Source organism: Talpa occidentalis, unplaced genomic scaffold (genome assembly GCF_014898055.3).
Source record: "Talpa occidentalis isolate TD23 unplaced genomic scaffold, MPIMG_talOcc4v2.1 talOcc4.8, whole genome shotgun sequence".
Classification (NCBI taxonomy): Eukaryota; Metazoa; Chordata; class Mammalia; order Eulipotyphla; family Talpidae; genus Talpa; species Talpa occidentalis.
The window spans coordinates 118,202,943-118,220,639 of NW_023605194.1; the positions used below are offsets into that span (position 1 = coordinate 118,202,943).

At 58.0% G+C, this 17,697-nt stretch overlaps 1 protein-coding gene across 1 annotated transcript; it reads right to left on the reverse strand.

Annotated features, from left to right (window-relative positions):
* Positions 1–4,342: 4,342 nt before the first annotated feature.
* Positions 4,343–16,283, reverse strand: SLC25A31 (solute carrier family 25 member 31). The gene is given in 7 exon segments (XM_037497165.2): positions 4,343–4,751; positions 4,754–4,819; positions 6,601–6,726; positions 7,732–7,886; positions 9,561–9,678; positions 13,265–13,392; positions 16,046–16,283. Coding segments are annotated over 7 exon segments (966 nt in total). The 3' UTR covers positions 4,343–4,616.
* Positions 16,284–17,697: the final 1,414 nt, after the last annotated feature.

The window sequence follows — 17,697 nt, forward strand, 5'->3', positions numbered from 1 at the left end:
GCCCGGCCGGCCGCTCCGGGCGCGCGTCCACCTCTTCAGGGAGCGCAGGCCGCTGACCACCACCAGGGCGGCCAGCGCGGCCGCCGCCAGCGTGGCCAGGGCCCTCGCGGCCGCCGCCACGAGCAGCAGGAGGTCCATGTCCTGCGGGGAACCCGCTCGGCTCGGTGCGCGGCCGCGGCGGGGCCTCTGTGCCCCGGGCCCGGCCGCACCTCCGCTCGCGCCCGCCGGCCCGACAGCCGAACACCGCGGCGCCAGGGGCCACGGGGGCGCGCGGCGGGGTGCGGCGCCGGCGACTCCTCCCGGGCAGGCCACTCGCCCGCGCCCGGTTCGGCGCGGCGCGGGGGCGCGGGGCGCGGGGCAGCGGGCAGCGGGGCAGCGGGGCGCGGGGGCAGCGGGCAGCGGGGCAGCGGGGCAGCGGGGCAGCGGGGCGCGGGGCAGCGGGGCAGCGGGCAGCGGCAGCGGGGGCAGGGGCAGCGGGGCAGCGGGGCAGCGGGGGCGGGCAGCGGGCAGCGGGCAGCGGGGCAGCGGGGCAGCGGGCAGCGGGGCAGCGGGCACGGGGCAGCGGGCAGCGGGCAGCGGGGCAGCGGGCGCGGGGCAGCGGGCGCGGGGCAGCGGGCAGCGGGCAGCGGGGCAGCGGGGCAGCGGGGCAGCGGGGGCGGGGGCAGCGGGGCAGGGGGCAGCGGGCAGCGGGGCAGCGGGCAGCGGGCAGCGGGCATTGGGCAGCGGGCGGGCAGCGGGCAGCGGGCAGCGGGCAGCGGGGCGCGGGGCAGCGGGCAGCGGGGCAGCGGGCAGCGGGGCAGCGGGGCAGCGGGGCGCGGGCAGCGGGGCAGCGGGCAGCGGGGCAGCGGGCAGCGGCAGCGGGCCAGCGGGGCAGCGGGCAGCGGGCAGCGGGGCAGCGGGGCAGCGGGGGCAGCGGCAGGGGGCAGCGGGCAGCGGGGCAGCGGGCAGCGGGCAGCGCCGCGGGGCCGGGACGCAGCACTTACCCGGCGAGGCCGTGCTGGCGCCGGACAGCCGCGTCCCCCGCGCCGCGGACAGCCCCGCGCGGCCCCCGGGCGTGTCCCGCCCGCCGCTTGTGATGCAGGACGCCCCGGCCCCGCGCCGACGGCGAAACCACGGTCTCCGCGCCGTGGACGCGCCCCGGGCCGGCGCCCGCTTCGTGCCTGAATCGCCGCGGCGCCCGGGCCCGTCCTGCGCCGCGTCCAGTTTCCCGAGGCGCAGACCCTCGCGCGGCGCGGCCCGCGTTCCCGTCTCACTTTTTCCTGACTGTTGCGACATCGGCTCCCGGAGTCCCCTGCAGGGGCGGCCTGAGAGGCGGCGCAGGGCCCCCGGGGCGCCCCCCCGCCCCGCCCCCGCGGCGCCCCCTCGCCCGGCTGTGCGCCCGCGTCCTCGCGCCCCCGGGGGGGGGCAGCCGGGGCCGCCTTTTCTTCCGCGCGTCGTGTGGTTTCAGTCGGGCTGCTGGACATGAAGTGGCCCGACCGGGTTTGGCTGCTGGGCGGGAAAATCCACGAGTCTACTATTTGATCCTGGTGGCTGGTAATGCCGAGCTTCAAAAATTCCCACTTCTACCTTTGATTTTTAAAATGTTTCATTTTCCACGGAAAGGAAGGCGCCCCGTGACTTGTTTCAGGGCGCGCTGACGCGCACATGCCATCCAAGCGCGGTGTCCAGGTGTTCCCTAGCCGTCCACCTGCGAGGGCCTGTGGCGTCTGCTCCTCCTCCTGACTCGTGCCCTGGCTGCAACGCCCTCGAGGGCCGTCGTGTTGCGCTCGGCGGGGCTGTCCTTCCGCCCAGGGCACCCCACCGCGCAGACCACAGCTCCCCCATGGGCTCCTCTGCCGAGGGGCGTCGCCCACCGGGCGCTGGGCCTTTGGGAAGGATGCTGCCGAGCGGAGGGCGGCGGGGCTCTTGGAATTGCTGTTTCCGGTTTCTCTGCCTTCCCCGCACCTGGTCCGGGAGGGCCCGCAGCCCGTCTCCTTCGCCCCCATCCACCGCCTCCAGAATTGCCGTTTCTGAAACAACACTCGGAGGCGGGACGGCTGGACTCTCAACTGCCTGAGCAATCTCCCGTCTCCCATAACCTGCCCCGACCTGCGGCCCCGCGGCGGGCGGCTGCCACGCGCCCCTCCACACCAGGGCCACCGTCCGCCCCTCCCGAAGTCCTCCCACGGGTGTCGGGAGCTCCTTGGGGTCTTGACTGGCGTTCCCGGGGCGGCAAGGGGCGAACACCTTCTCCCGCCCCGGTCACCTGTCTCCTGAAGACCCGCCTGCTTAGATGCAGGGCCCGCCGCTTCAGGCTGCTGGCGAACTCTGAGCTCTTCACGCGTCCTGGGCGCGAGCCTCCTACCTGGAGTGTGACCTGCACACACCTCCTCGCGGTCGGGTGGCCTTTTCGCCGTGACAAGGGCTCCTTCTGCACTTCCGGCTGATGTGGTCTCGTGTTTTCTCGTGCTTGTCTGGCTGGAGACGTCTGCAGAGAGGCCGCGCCAGGCCGCCGCCGGAGCTTCCCATGCAGGCCTCTGCCGGCGCCCGCATCCGCAGCCCGCGTTCAGGGGACGTGCTGGCGGCGGAGGGCGGCGGGGACTGGCTTCCCTCTTCGTCCTGCAGCCGCTCGGCCTTCCCAGCGCCAGCCACCGAGCCCTTCCCTTACTCCAGGGGCCGCGCGGCTCGTTTCTCATGAGCGCGTTTTTCGTCACTGCAGGTGCTTGCTGCTCCACCCCCGGGCGGTGACGCGTACTGGCAGGTTGTCCACTTCTCTCGCTTGATTTCCAGCTTCACACCATCATCAGAAAGCCCGCTGTTTGCATCCGTACAGCCCACTCAGACTACCTTTTGGTCTCACCGCCTCTATCCTCAACAGCGTCCCCTTTGCCCTGAAGAACGCCGTCTGCATCTGCCGCCATTGAAGGCCGCTCAGGCCAACACCGGTAACTTCTGCCACGCTGGTCTCTCGCCCTTAGGGCCTCGCCGCCGCGTCCCGCACTCAGCGCTCCCACGCTGCTTACGCCCGGGCGAGTGTTCTCGTCTCAACGTACTGAGCCTTTTACTCCAGAGGGACGAGGCCGAGGCCCTCGTGAGTACAGCGGCCTCCCTTCTCCTACGGTTCCTGTGGCATCTCTCTCTGCCCTCGCACTCTGCGTCTATTTAGAAGTGCTCCGGTCAGCAGCGTATTTGGGTTCTACTTTTAATCCTGGGGATCCAGCCACTCTGCCTCGCGGGGAGCCGAGTTTACATCCAGGGCCACGTGGCCTCCCGACTGGCTGCGCCCGCTCTGCGCTGTTCCTTCTCTCCTGTGCCGCCACGTCCCCTCACGGGGGTGGTTTCCCACGGTGGCTGAGTCTCTTCCCCTTGTACACTTGGTGTGCCGCGCAGGGGTCCTCCCTGTACACCAGGACCAGGCCCTGTTCTGTGGGCACAGCCTGCCGCTGTCCCCCAATTTGGGCTGCAGGTCTCGGGTGCGGCCAGCCTGTCCTCTGCTCTGGGGCTCCCTGCAGTCGGGGCACGGGGTCCTCGCCGTCTCTGCCTTCCCCGCGCCCGGCCCAGGGAGGGTCCCCAGCCTCACTGTCTCCTCCGCCCCAATCCACCGCCTCCAGAAGCAGACAGCCGGGTGTCTGGGCATCCTGCCGTGGAAGCAGCGCCTGCTTGAGCGCTAACTGCTCCTCCGGCGGTTGCTCAAAGGGGAGGAGGGACGGCAGCTGCTGCGGCCACCCCCACGCTCTCATCCTTAACATCGCCGGCGGTTTGTTACGAGAACCTGCTTTTCAGTTTTGTGTTCTTTATTATGTTAGTCTTTGATTTCCTGGGGATTCCAAGCAGCAGTGCTAGTTCCACAACATTCTGAACAGACGCCTGTGTCCCTGCAACTTTAAGCCAGTTCCTAATTCTGACAAAAATTTTGTTACTCTCTGCTTGGTAATAAAGTTTGAATCGAGGAAAAAGCCTCATATGTAACTGTTTTAAACTTACTTTATTATCACTAGAATACATGAACTAATCTTTTTTTGTTGTTGTTCTAAGATAGATTCACATAGGCAGAACTTTATTTTTGAGACAAAAGCTAGATAATTATCACTTTAACTTTTATTTTCCAACTATAGGTTTACAGAGACGTAAGAGTCATGATCCACTTTTTATGATCAGGTCTAGCATCCACAATGAAAAACTACATCCCAGCAGCACTGTAAACGTACTCCGAGCAGGCGGGCAGGATGTGGCAGGAGAGAGCCGACGGAGCCCACAGACAGGACAGCGTCCCCAGACACACCTGCAGCGGCACGGCACGCTGGCAGATGCGAGGACGGCCACGCGAAAGCAGTAGCTTTAAAAGAAGACACTTTCATTTTGGATTTTAGCACACATTTTATTTTTTCATCACAAAAGTAAGAAAAGGATTTTAAACTAATAGAAATAACACAATGTCTCATTAAAGTGAGTTTGAGTCTAAGTAGAAAGAGAGCCTACTTAGCAGTTATCTGATTTTTAGTATTTAAAACCTTGAAAACAGTCTGTGCTTTATAGCGGAATTAGCACTTAGAAGATACTGAGTAATAAACACAATATATTAAAATGTACACACATGGCAGCTATGAAACTTATATTTAACAAGCTAGATGCATTTCTCAATCTCCTGAGGAATGACCTCCGATATCAAGATTAAGCAAGTATTTAATTTTGTCATATAACACCAACACCAAAGCACCCCCTGTCCCACGGAGGATATTAGAGAAGGCGCCACGGAAAAACGCACCGACCCCCCCTCCTGCTGGTATATCTTCAGAAAGCAGTCCCAGGTTCCTTTATACTGCCGTTCAGTCTCGCCGCTCTAGAGAAAGACAGACTTTGTCATCATCATCCCAGTATCTTACCTTTTTTTTAAGTTTGTTTTCTCAAATCGCTGCTCATTCTGTGTGGGATCTGATGTCCCCCCCCGCCCCCCCCCCCCCCCCCCCCGTGCAGCCCCCCGGTGCTCCACCACCACAGCCCGCGACTGTCCCCACCGGTCCGGGCTCGTCCTGCCCATGAGGTCCGGCCCTTCCCCTCCAACATCTTATCTTAAAATAGATTTCATTCAGCACTGAGGGCAGCTAAAATTCACACTGTATTAGTAAGTGTTTTGAGTTAACAGAGATATACTGAATTTTGTACCTAGTGGTTGGAGAAAACACACTTTTTTCAGGGACACTTGAAAACTGGTCATCTACTGGGTTTCAACAAATTTCAAAAGACGGCATCGCACACCAAGGGAGTGAGTCCATGGGTCATTTACTGGCCTTGACTGCATCGCAAGTAAGTGAGAAATCAACAGTAAAGAAAGATAACTAGAAAAATGTGCCAAATATTGAAAAAATCCATCTACATAACATTTAAAACCTAATAGCCACAAACTCAACAACATTGTTAAGATGCAGTTTAAGTGGCAACTTGTAAGAAAATTAATGACCATGAAATATTAGAAAGGAAAGGCTGAAAATGTGAGCAACCTTAACATCTTTAGAGAAAGAATAAACCAAAAAGCAGAAATTAGAAAGTAACTAGCAGACATAAAGTGAATACAAAATAAACACCAGAAAGCACATCAAGTTGAATGTTATTAGAGGTTTAAAATACTTTATCGGGCCTCCCCGGTGGCGCAGCGGTTGATCACTGGGTTGCGAAGCTGCCCGCGGCCTCTGCGGTGCCGGTTCGATCCCCGGCTGCTCCCCGGCCACCGGAGGAGGGTCCCGCATGGCGCGCAGACCTCTCCGGCCGCCCGCTGCTCCCCTCAGCGGTGTACTTCGGTCCTTCTGCCTGCTCTGCTCCCTGCTCTGGCGAATTCTCTCACCCTCCCGCGCTTCTGACTGTACCCAGTGCATGTATAAACAAAAACAAAACAAAACAAAACCAGCAAAACAAATAAATAAAAAGCATGCCTCTAAAAAAAAAAAATAAAATAAAATAAAATACTTTATCGACAGATTTCTGGAATATTTAAGGAAACACAAAAGAGGCCCAAGTTACCAGAGACGCCGAAGGTGACCTCAGGGCAGCTGTCACCCCAGAGGAAGAGGCGGTGTCGCACAGCTGCCCGAGATCGTCGTGACGACGCAGAAGAAATGGGTGCGTTTTGAAACAAGATGCGATTTACCCAGAGAAAAGAAACGCTGGGCCGCTGCTATAGCCATTAAAGACACGCTCTCACCTGAGGAAAACCCTCTCATCAAGAAAGCCACGTGTCCAACCGCTCTACCTGTGAGTCCGAGAGGACACTCAACTGGAGCTGACCCTGTTTACTTTCATTAAAATATACAACGACGACCTGTCAATTCGACCGGCTGCTTTTCTACCACGTCGTCAAGAGTCCCGCTCGCCCGGCCCTGGCCCCACCCTTCGCACGCCTCGGGCGACAGGACGCTTCTTTCCCAGCTGCAGACACGGGAGAGGCCACTGGGTGAGCCCTGGTTTGGCCCTGGAGAGGATTCTTGGCAGACGCACTGGCAGATTAGTAAGCAGAGTGGAGGCAGAGGCTGCTCCTTCAGCCAGAACCTCTCTAAACTGTGAGTAAGCAGCACCGAGCCCCACAGACAGCAGGACACCCAACAGAGCTCCGAGTGCCCCTGCACACACCTGCATCATCATGCGCCGCCTCACCGTGTCGAAGGGGTAGGACAGGAACCCAGAGCACGTGGTCACCACTTGGGCGATGAAAAACGACACAAGAAACGGGGTTTCCTTAGGTTTGGGGAGTAAGCCCTAAAGAAGAAAAATGTATAAAGTAACCACCGAAATTTCTGAAACATCTTAAATCCTTACGTCAAATATATGAAATATGAAAAGGATTAAATTATACGTAAAATGCAATAAAAACAGTTGGATTTCATGTGGAAAGAACAAAATACTGACAGGAGACCCTCAGAGAGCAGAGCGGCGGCACGTGTGGCTGCACAGCACGCGCAGAACAGAGAACTGCGTCTGCTTCCAGAGACCGGCGGTGACCGCACAGGGCGCGCGGGGGGTGGGGGGTGGGGGGCAGGGTTCTGCTTGGCTCCTCCTCAGAGTTGGAGAAATGAAAGAATTCCCGCTATTTTCTTTAAAAGGGGACTCTGCAAAGCTCCCCTAGAACACCGTGAAGATGTAAAGAAATTCACAAGGCTGCTCCGAAATGGTAGCCAGCGCTGCAACTGTTCCTGTGCCAGCACAGACTTCGGGAGACAAGGACGTGTCTTTCCAGCTGCAGACGCAGGAGCGGGGACACCACGAACCCTGGAACCTGCAGAGGGCCAACTGCAGTGCTCAGCATCGCAGCCTGGGCCCCGAGGCGCCCATTCAGCGTCTGAGCTGGGCGGGTTCATCACACCCACTCCAGGTCTGCGACGCCTCCTCTCCACAGTGAGACAATCGACATTATTTGCAAGTAAAAGAGCGATAATAAAGTGAGTACAAGATCAGAAACGTTACAAGAAGTCTACTTGAGTATGATGAAAGCCCAACCGGCACGCTTTCGACTGGCAGCACGACGCGGAGCGTCTCCTTCATGCAAACAGCTCAAAAGCTCTGGCTTATGCTTTAGACCCAAAGTCAGATCCGTTAACAGTCGTGATTTAATCAGGTTATCGTGCAGCCGTGACTAAAGTTTTATTTCTCTTTTCATTTATTTTGATACTGTAATTAAAAGTAAACGCACCTGCTGAACATATTCCTAATTAGAACAGAAACCAATCATTTCATTTAAACACACTAGTTAGAGCCCCGAATTACCTTAACTGTGTCATAAGCTCCAAAGTAAGAGGCTCGGTACACAATGATGCCCTGGACGGAGACACCGAACCCCCGGTACAAGCCAACGACTCCATCTGATTTGGCTATTTTTATTATGCAGTCACCCAAGCCCTTGAATTGCCGCTCTTCCGGACCTGGAATAAAAAAGTCGTTGAAGGTTTATCAACAGCCTTTTCTATCCGAGAAACACTTTAATCAAAGTAAACTTAATTAAACGTTGTACAGTTTAACTGTTTGGAACAGACTCTCAGAAATCTTTCCAACAAGGCGCCCAAATCAAAACCCCCCATTTGTTTAAAGACAGTTAAGATTCAAGTAGTCTTTGAAATGATTTACCCAAAACAATCCCTTGGAGCAGCCATCTACTCGAACCTAACTCCAGTAATCTGACAGGCCTAAAACAGTCCATAAAATTATCAGATGCTACCAGCTGGGGCTCGGAAGATACTTAGGAATGAAAAACACAGATGGCTTCCCCTGAAGAGCAGAAAGACAAAGCTGAAAGACTAGGTCGAGGTCGCACACCCCAGAGAGAAAGTACTCCAGGTTTGGGCCCAGACCTGCAAGTCGGGTCACACGCGTGTGGCTTCCTAGTCACAGGAAAGCTAGGCTTGCGCTGTTCCGAAATCTGTGAAGTGTGCGATGTCATCGTGTGTACGGCAAGCCTACACATACGTTAAAATACTGTATTGCTAAAAGATGCTAACGATCCCCTGGGCCTTGAGTAGTGAACACTTTTTGAGGTGGGGGGTCTTGAAACAGCATCTGAGAAGCGCAACAGTGCAAAGGGCAGTAGGACGAGGAGGGCCTCGAGCTTCAAGGATGGCTAATGTTCTAGATGACTCACGCTACTCTAGTTGTTGTTTTTATTTTCCCTTGATTCCGAACTCCTTTATTGTACATGGGATGTCTTTCAAAATAAGCTAAATTCTCCCAATTTAAAGTAAAGAGAAAACTGTAGAACTGAACTGAAGATGCAAGAGTTTTCACTTTGTGGTCGGTACCAAGAACACCTGGACTGCCGGGCAGACACGACACAGAACTTGGGCATTTCCCCTGATCCTGCATCTAAAATCGTGGTCACCCGGTCCCCAAGTCCCCTTTCTGGCGCGGCTGCTGCGCGGCAGCGTACTGCAGGCGCCGGGTCACTCCTCTTTTCACGGCATCCTCCATGACTGGCAAGGGACAGGAGGCAGAAGCGGGGCTCCACGGCGCATGCGAGGGACAGGCACCCTGCACTGAGGGCAGGCACCCGACGGCACCCCGCTGACTGAGCCTCTGCTCCCGTAGGAAGTCCTATTATGGTGCCAGTAAAGGGATAAGACAGAGTGGAAGCATCTAGACCAAGAATCACACACGAGAATGAAACCCACCAATTTCAGGAAGCTGCAAGGAGGTGGAAGAGCGGGTGACCATGCGGAGCAGGGAGCCCCACATGGACACCTGTTTTGCAGAGGGAAGTACTGTGGAGAGCTAACCCATTTGACCCCCGAACCTCAGGAAGACAGCAAACAAGGGCACAGCACACGGGAGATGTGACAGTAAGATAGAGGCAGACGGGCCACGGGGGAGGGCGCTGGGCCCAACCGAGAGCGAGAGCCCAGCGCACGGGGATGGGCCTGGAGGGGAGGCTGTGCTGGGGCCATCCCCGGGGGAGCAGGAAAAGGAGCCCCCTTCAGTGTGCACCACAGCGCGCCCGGCGAGAAGATCTCCGGACTGCGCCAGCACTGCGGTCACAGCCCATCTCTCCAGAAACAACACAGCGGGAAAGCACAAAGACGGGCGGCTGCACGTCAGAAGCGCCGTACCTTTCCCGACGTCGGCGCCCAGCCGGGTGCGGGCAAAGTCCAGCGGGTACACCACACATAGGGACGTCGCTCCGGCCGCGCCGCCAGAAGCCAGGTTTGCCAAAAACCACCTCCAGAACTGCAACGTAGCGAGTAAACAAAGTGTTTGTTACACTACAGACTCTGACTGCTTGAAATTCTTATTTCCATAAAGGTAAACAAATTGCTTTACAAAGTGGGCACCTACCGCAAGGCCGGTCAGTGCCGCAAGCCCGCTTCCTCCCCGCAGCCAGCCCTCTCAGCTGGCAGTCTAGATGCCCACACACAAAATTCCAAAACGTTCTTTTTGTGTAAAGATTTTTTATTTATTTATGCATATGAGAACTGGGGTACAGGCCAGAGATGTGGCGGGGGCCGGGGGAGGTGAGAGGATTCACCAGAGACAGAGCGGGGAACAGAAAAGGCAGACTGACCGAAAGCACTGCTGAGGGGAGCAGCGGGAGGGACAGGTCTGCCGTGCCATGTGGGCAGCTCCCTGGCCGGGGATCGAACTCGTGCTTCAGTGGCTGCAGACAGCCTCACAGTGCTGAGACTAACCCCTTGTGCCACCAGGGAGGCCCAAAATTCCAAAATGTTCTAACGGCCCCCACCAAAAGCAGTCCATATGAGGAGGAGAGGCCACGCGAGCTAACCCTCTCTCCAGACCACATGTTCCCCGCCACTAGTCAGGTTAGGACTGAAACGCGGCATCTGTGCAAGCTTCGGCTGTGCCCTTCTGTGGCGAGGATGGGCAGTGATACTTCATCACGTTGCAATTTTATTTTGTAATTTTAATAGAACGAAATTTAAAAAGCCCCCAAGCGAATATTATGTTCAAGCGCTGACGTGAAAATTGGCAGAGGCCAGCTGTGAGCACCGAAGGCCGTGAATAGGGCCTCACTGGCCTACAGTGCACATGGCGGGTTCTGTGGACAACAGCTGGCATGTCCGCTGCCCTGGTCAGTGGAGCGGCGCCTGGCAGCTGGAGCTCCCGCAAGCCCGCGCTAGGCATTGCCCCGGGCACGTGTGTGTTCCGGTCACTCGCCCACTCGGGCCGTGTTCTCTGGCTCTCAGAGCTGACAGGACTGCTGTCTCAGTAACTTCGGAGCTCTCAATTTTCTCTTGGCCTGGAATGCCCTTATTTTTCCAAATGACAAATTAGTGATTTATATTCTAATGCAATGCCTCTTTTTCCATGAAATCTGATTTTCAACCCATCTGAAACTGTGTGTGATGTGCCTCTTCCCAGAAGTGTTTCCTCGCAGAGAACTAGAGGGGCACACGTGTCCAACGTGTCAACGAGCTCCAGATCCTCGCTCTCAACACTGCTCACAGGCACTTCCTGGGACATAAGTACGCCTGATCTTGCCGCCACAGATGACACATTTCTGGAGGTCGGAATAATTATTCTTATTTGGATTCCAGCACCACGTAACTTACCCATCTACAGCGCGCCAGTCAACGGGTTTAGTGTGGTCAGCGCTGTGTAACCACCACCACGGTCAGAAAGTCTTGACCCGCGAGAAGCCCCGGCCCGCCTGCGCAGTGCTCCTCGGCGCCCCACCGTGGAACGGCGGCACGAGAGCTCTGGCTCCCATGCAGCGCCACGTCTCAAGGGTCATCTAAACTGCAATAGGGGTCAGCACTTTACTCCTGTCCATGCCAACTATGTCCCACTATGTGGATTTCCCACTTTCTATGTGGCCGCTTGGCAGCTCGTGGGTATCCTGGCTGCCAGACTCCCGGCTCACCCGCTGCTCCACAAGGCGGGGTGAGCCGTGTCTGGTGACGGTATCAGGCGTGCGCGCGCCGTCCTCAGACTCCCCTGGCAACTGTAAAGTGACACTCCTAAGTTCTGTGGGGCCACCAGGCCTCAGCGCCCAGTGAGATCGGCAGATCACACCTGACCCCAGGGCAGTGCATCTGTGAGCTGGCAGGAAAGGTGGGCCTGAGTATTCCTTGGGAATTTGACTCCAGAAATTCTACGCGGGTTAGTGGTGCAGACAGACCTGGGAGAGGGATTAAGTAACATTGAACGGGGTCAGTCTACCCTGAGGCTGCTGTAGGCAACAGGCCTTCTTCCCACAGAAACTGTGCATGCAGGACAGCAGCCCTCACAATAAACGCATGAGGTAGGGACAGTCATACCCGATTCTCACCCAGGGAAACGGCAGAGCACCGGGATCCAAATCCATACCTTCCGGTTCTAAGGCTACAGAATTTCCTTCGTTACTTTCATACCTTCCACTACCTACGGGCAGTGCAAAGTACTCATAGCAGCTTGTAAACGAAATGCAAATTGTGAAAAGGATAAAAAAGGAAATTAAAGGACAGAACGAGGAAGAAATATTCTATGCAGCTTGGTTGGGGGGAAGAGGACAAGAGACCAGCCCCAGGAGGCAGGAGACCAGGAGAGTGAAGCAACCCAAGATGCGCACCTGGAGGCGCAGAAGCAGAGACCAGACCTGGGCATAGCTCCTGAGTGGGCTGTTCTGACACTGAGATTTTGTAGCCAAGGGCATGACTGACTACCTTGAAAAGACAAATCACCTCTGCCATAAAAAAAGAATCCTTTAGGCCTCCCCAGTGGCACAGTGGGTTGAGCACCGTGCTGTGAAGCTGTCTGCAGCCTCTGCAGCGTGGGTCGATCCCAGCCAGCCAGCCTGGTTGCTACCCACATGGCACGGCAGACCTCTCCTGTCTCGCCTGCTGCTTTCCTCAGCAGTGCTTTTGGTCCATCTGCCTGTTCTGCTCCCTGCTCTGTCTCTGGTGAATCCTCTCACCCTCCTGTGCCTCTGACCTGTACCCCAGCTCTTGTGTAAAAATAAAAAATGAGCAAAAGAGATTCCTTTAGCCTAAATTTATTATTTTCCTTTTTTGAATGATTTGCTCTTCCCACATACATCAATTTCAGATAAATAGACTCTTAGTCATAAAAAAAAAAATTCACTTCTTTAGGGAGCAAAAGATCTCAGTGATATGACTACGTATCTTAATAAAAGCCGATAAAATGCCAAATTTTCCTAGTGTCGTAGACTAATGATCATAAAATAAGTCAGACTGGGCCTCCCCGGCGGTGCAGCGGTTGAGCGCTGGGTTGCGAAGCTGCCCGCAGCCTCTGCAGCGCCGGGTGGATCCCTGGCAGCTCCCCGGCCACCGGAGGAGGGTCCCACACCCACATGGTGCACAGACCTCTCCTGCCACCTGCTGCTCCCCTCAGCAGTGTACTTCTGTCCTTCTGCCTGCTCTGCTCCCCGCTCTGGCTCTGGTGAATTCTCTCACCTTCCCGCACTTCTGACTGTGCCCAGTGCTTGTATAAATAAATAATAAATAAATAAATAAATAAATAAATAAATAAATAAACAAACAAACAAATAAATAAATAAATCTTAAAAAATTAGATTAAAACTTTAATTAAAAGAAATGTTGCCTTCAGATAAAACATCTCAGTTACTAAAACTACGTTGAGGTTTAAAAAAAATTTAATTGTTTTACATATGCAATTTCTATGATTTCTATGACTCAACACAAACTATGTCAACATTACTATTTTTGATCATTAACTTTTTACTGTGTTTAGATCATGTAATTTTCCCCACTACTGGAGCACCTTCTCCCCAAATACCACAGGTAGGATAAATGCAATTATTTCTTAGAAAATCTTAGAATTACTAAAATAAACTTACCTGCTTTTCTTTATTAACTCCAGACATGAAAAGTTGTTTGTATTTGTCCTTAAAAGCAAAGTTTAGAGCTTGTGTTGGAAAATACCGGATAACATTTGCCAAATTGCCACGCCAAAAGCTGAAGAAACCTACAAAATAAAACACAGTAATATAAATTTATATTGTCGGTAACAAGCTTAGCTATTTGAACTACCTAAAACTTTTTATCTTTTCTCATGAAGAAAAATGAAGTTCATGTGTCTCTTCTGGGGGAAAAAAAGTGTCCAGTCCATGTACCACATTCCAAGTTTGTTGATTTCCAATAAAAAACCTTTAATACCTAAAGACCTATGGAAAACACTGTCAGCTAAGTATAGGGCTCTTTAGTTGCAGAACAACAGAATTTGTCAAAGCAGCTAGTAACCCCCTCCTCACTTGCAGATTGAGATGGACAATTGTGATGGTGATAAAGCTGTTAGAAAAAGCTGGTTTTGTATTTGTACTTAGAACAAGAACGGGATCAAAGCATCCCGTTCTAAAGCATCATGTTTATAGTCTAGAACCTAGCCAGAAAAGGAGTCAATTCATAATACAATCTCCAGAGGCCTGATGGAGTTCAGTAATCACCCCACTGCTAATCTCCAGGGACTGACCCCCTCACACCCCCCGCCACGGTGTTGACAGCCTTATGGTTCAGCCTTCAAGATCCAGCTGCCCAAGAATTCAGCAGGCTGGCGCTTCACTAGCCAGAGTCGCTCTCACTAGACTGAACGTTGCCCAATGGCTTGACCCTGCTGCTCGGATGGGACACCCCCAGGCCCAGTTTGGAGAAGGCTGGGAACCGTCTTGTAAAGACAAAGAGACTGAAATGAAAACAATCTCCACCGACTGGGCTGCTGGCGCTCGGGCACTGAGAACGTGGGACAGAGGGAAAGGCAGTTGATAAATGCCTGTGTGGGGAAAGCAGAACCTTGGAGACTCCCAAGCTGACTATCAGCAGACACACAAGGGCAATTTAAAAATAGACTTCAGAGCTGAGAAATAATCTCAGTACTCAGCTGGTACTCAAGGGACTGAGTTTTTAAGAGTTTTGTTTTTTAATGATGCAGGTAAGGACGATTCACATTGCATGAAAGTGGATGACGGGCTCTAAAATGAAGGGAGCAGCCACTGCCACGGGCACTGACCCAGCTTCAGAACCAGCACAGCCCACGCGACCCCTTCAGAGCGCACGTCTCCTGACGGCAGCGACAGGGAGGCCTGCTGACACTCGTAACATGGTTTAAAGCGTGCAGGTTCCCTTGTACACAGATTTTTTAAAAACAGTAATAAATTACCACATTTTGGAATCACTGACGAGTATATGAATTTACAAACATTGATGTTCAATTTCCAAATATTTACTGCGGTATTTTCACGTGCACTGGTTCCACGCTGGCACTCCATAGGCATATGGCATAATTAGCTTATTTTTAAGAAATGAATTAATTTTTGGATTTTTTAATTTTTGGACAGCAGAGGCTTCTCTCCCCTTCAGTGCGCTCGCCACAGTCCACCAGCGCGCCAGGGCGCATCACACCATCTTCCCTTGGGCCCTCCCCCCAGCCCCCACCAGACGCCCCATGAATAGGGTCCGTTTTCAAGCCTGTCTTTATCTGGTTTTTCTGTATTGGTTCCCCACATAAGCGAAACCATCTGATATTATCTTTTTTCTTCTGACTTATTTTGCTTAGCACCAACTTTTCCAGCTCCTTCCATGTAGCCACAGATGGCCCGAGCTTCTCTTCTGTGACGAGTGAGTGGTGGCGACACCCCATCTTCCTGAGGCTCTCGTGTGTTTTGGGGCTTTAGGTTGTTTTCCTGTCCTGGCTCTTGTCAACAGTGCTGCAATAAGCACAGAGGGTCGGTTTCCTTCCACATTAGTGTTTTTGTGTTTTCCGGGTAAATCCCGAGGCCTGGGACAGCTGGGTCCTGTGGCAGCCCCATCCCCAGCGCTCCGGGGCGCGGCCGGACTCGCGGCCACTCCGCGGCAGCGTGAGGGGCTGGCGAGGGCGCCGGGAGGCTGCGCAACAGCGCGGGGCAGCCGCGGCCCCGAGGTGAGCGGGGCTCAAGCAGCCCGTTGGCGGCCGCGAAGCCCAGGAACGGCCGGGTCTGGCGCTGGAGCGCGTCAGCGCCCACGGAGAAGCCCTTCTGGAGCGCAGCCGCGCGCGTCCTTCCGGGCGAACGGAGCAGGGAAAGCCGACGCCAAGGAGGGCATCTGACTCGGCCGCTCTCGGCCGACGGCCGACCGGCGTTCTTTCACGTGCCAGAAAAAGTACCGGCCTCAGAACCGAGGGCGCCGAGAACCGCCGGCGCTCAGCTCCGGCGCGGGGGACCCGCCGGGACGCGGCGCGCTCGGGGCTCCTTCACAGGTCGGCGGCCCCGGGGCCAGCGGGAGGCGCGGCCCGGCGGGGCGTCAGGGGACCCGGGTGTCGCCAGGGGGACGCCCGCGCCCGCCGAGGTGCCCGCACGCCCCGCCCGCGGCCCCTGACAAGCCCGGGGCGCCGCAGGCCCGTGGGGCGTGGGTGGGGGGTGGGGGTGGGGGGTGGGCGGCCTCGGGGCGCCGCTGCCCGCGGTGGGGGCTGGGGGCGGCCCCGGCGCCCGCCCCGAGGGAGCACCGGGCCGGGCAGACTCGCGCGGGGGCCTGGTCCCAGCAGCCGCCCTTGGCCTCCTCGCGCCCGAGCGGCGGCCCCGGAGGCGCCCTGCCCGCGCGCCCCCGCCCGCCGCCCGCCCGGGACGAGCCCCCGCGCCCCCCGCACGCACCCTGCTCGCGCGGGATGCGCAGGAGGCAGTCGGCCATGCCCTTGTAGCGCCGCTCGGCGCGGATCTGGCGGGACGAGCCCTGCACCTGCAGCAGCAGCTTCACGCGCTCGATGGGCGCCACCGCCGTCTTGGACACGGCCGCCGCCACGCCGCCCGCCAGCAGGTCCTTCCCGAAGGACGCGGCGTCGAACAGCCGCGGGCCCTTCCTCTCCGCCTTCCGCTTGGCGTCGCGCTGCATGGCGGCTGCGGGCGGGCGGGCGCAACCGCCGGGCGTCCTGGCGGGAAAGCGACGCGGGGCACGCCGGGAGCGCCGCCGGCCCAGTGCGCACGCGCCCCCAACCGCCCCACGCCCCGCACGCGTGACGCCCCGACGCCCCGACGTCTCGCCGCCCCGACGCCCCGGCGCCCCGACGCCCGCGCGTGGCTGCGCTGGCCCGGCGCGCCCTCTCGCGCTTCCGGGGGCGGCGCGGGGGTGACGTGCGCTGCGTGGCGGGGCGGGCGGGGGCAGCGAGGCCCGGCGGGGCGGGGGCGGGGGGCGGGTCGAGGTTTCGGGGCCCTGATGGGGGCCGGGGGCGCGGCGGCGGGGGCGAGCCCGCGAGCTGCTCACGCCCCCGGCCCGGGCCGCGGGAGCCCGGCTGGACACGCGAACTCGGGGTGGGGGGGGGTGGGGGGGGCGGGGCTCGAGCCTTGGCCGCCCGCCCCCTCCCCCCCCCCCGCAGCCGAGGCCGCAGCTCGGAGGCGTCGGGCCCCCAGCCGCCTCCCCGGCCGGCCGGAGCGGAGCAGACGGGCGCCGCCAGGACGCCGGGCGCGCTCGTGTAGAGAGCGTTTAGTCACACACGAACCGGGCGCGGGCGGGGGCGCGGGGGCCGCGCACGCGGATCTGAGCCCCCGGCTGCGGGCCCGCGCGTGGGGCGTCCGCGCGCCGCGGGGGCCCCTGCGGCCGGGGTCGGGCCCGGGTGCGCCCGGCGCTGCGGGCAGCTGCCCAGGGCCGCGCCGCCTGCGCCCGGGCGCCGGGCGAGGGGCTCCGACGCCGACTACAGTGTCCGGCCAGTCCCGGGCATCAGCCCCGCCGCCGGGCGCGGCCCCTCCCGGCTTCGGCCGTCTGCGCGGGCGGCCGGCTCGCCGCTGCCTGGAGGGCGGGCCCGTGGGCGGCGGGGCGCGGCTGGCGCTTCCTTCGAGGGGACGCTGTTCACAGCCCCAGCCGCTCGCGGCGGTTCTCTCGGGGGCTCCGCGCGGCGGGACTTGACTTCAGGTCCCAGTATCAGAGATTCGGAGCAGCCGCCCCGCGCAGCCCCGCAGCCCCGCAGCCCCGCGACTCGCGCCCTCCTGGCAGGCGGGAGCTCTCCCTGCTTTGTTCTCTCATCTGAGGAAAGGACACAGAGGGGCTGCGGGCGGGGAGGACGCGTGTGGGTGCTGGGCCGGGGCTGGTGTTCGCAGTGCGCGGCCCGGGAGTGGGAGCGCTGCTGGCTGCACACACCGTCCAGGTTCTGGTTCTGCATCTGCCGAGCTCGCCCCCGGCGCCTCTGCGCAGAGCCCGCGCCCCGTTAGAAAAGTGGCAGAGGCAGGCGCTGGGGTCACTAGCCAGTGGTTCACTGCCAGACGCGGGTCAGGACACCCTTGCCCGAGGGCGGCCAAGCTGGCCTGCAGGGCCC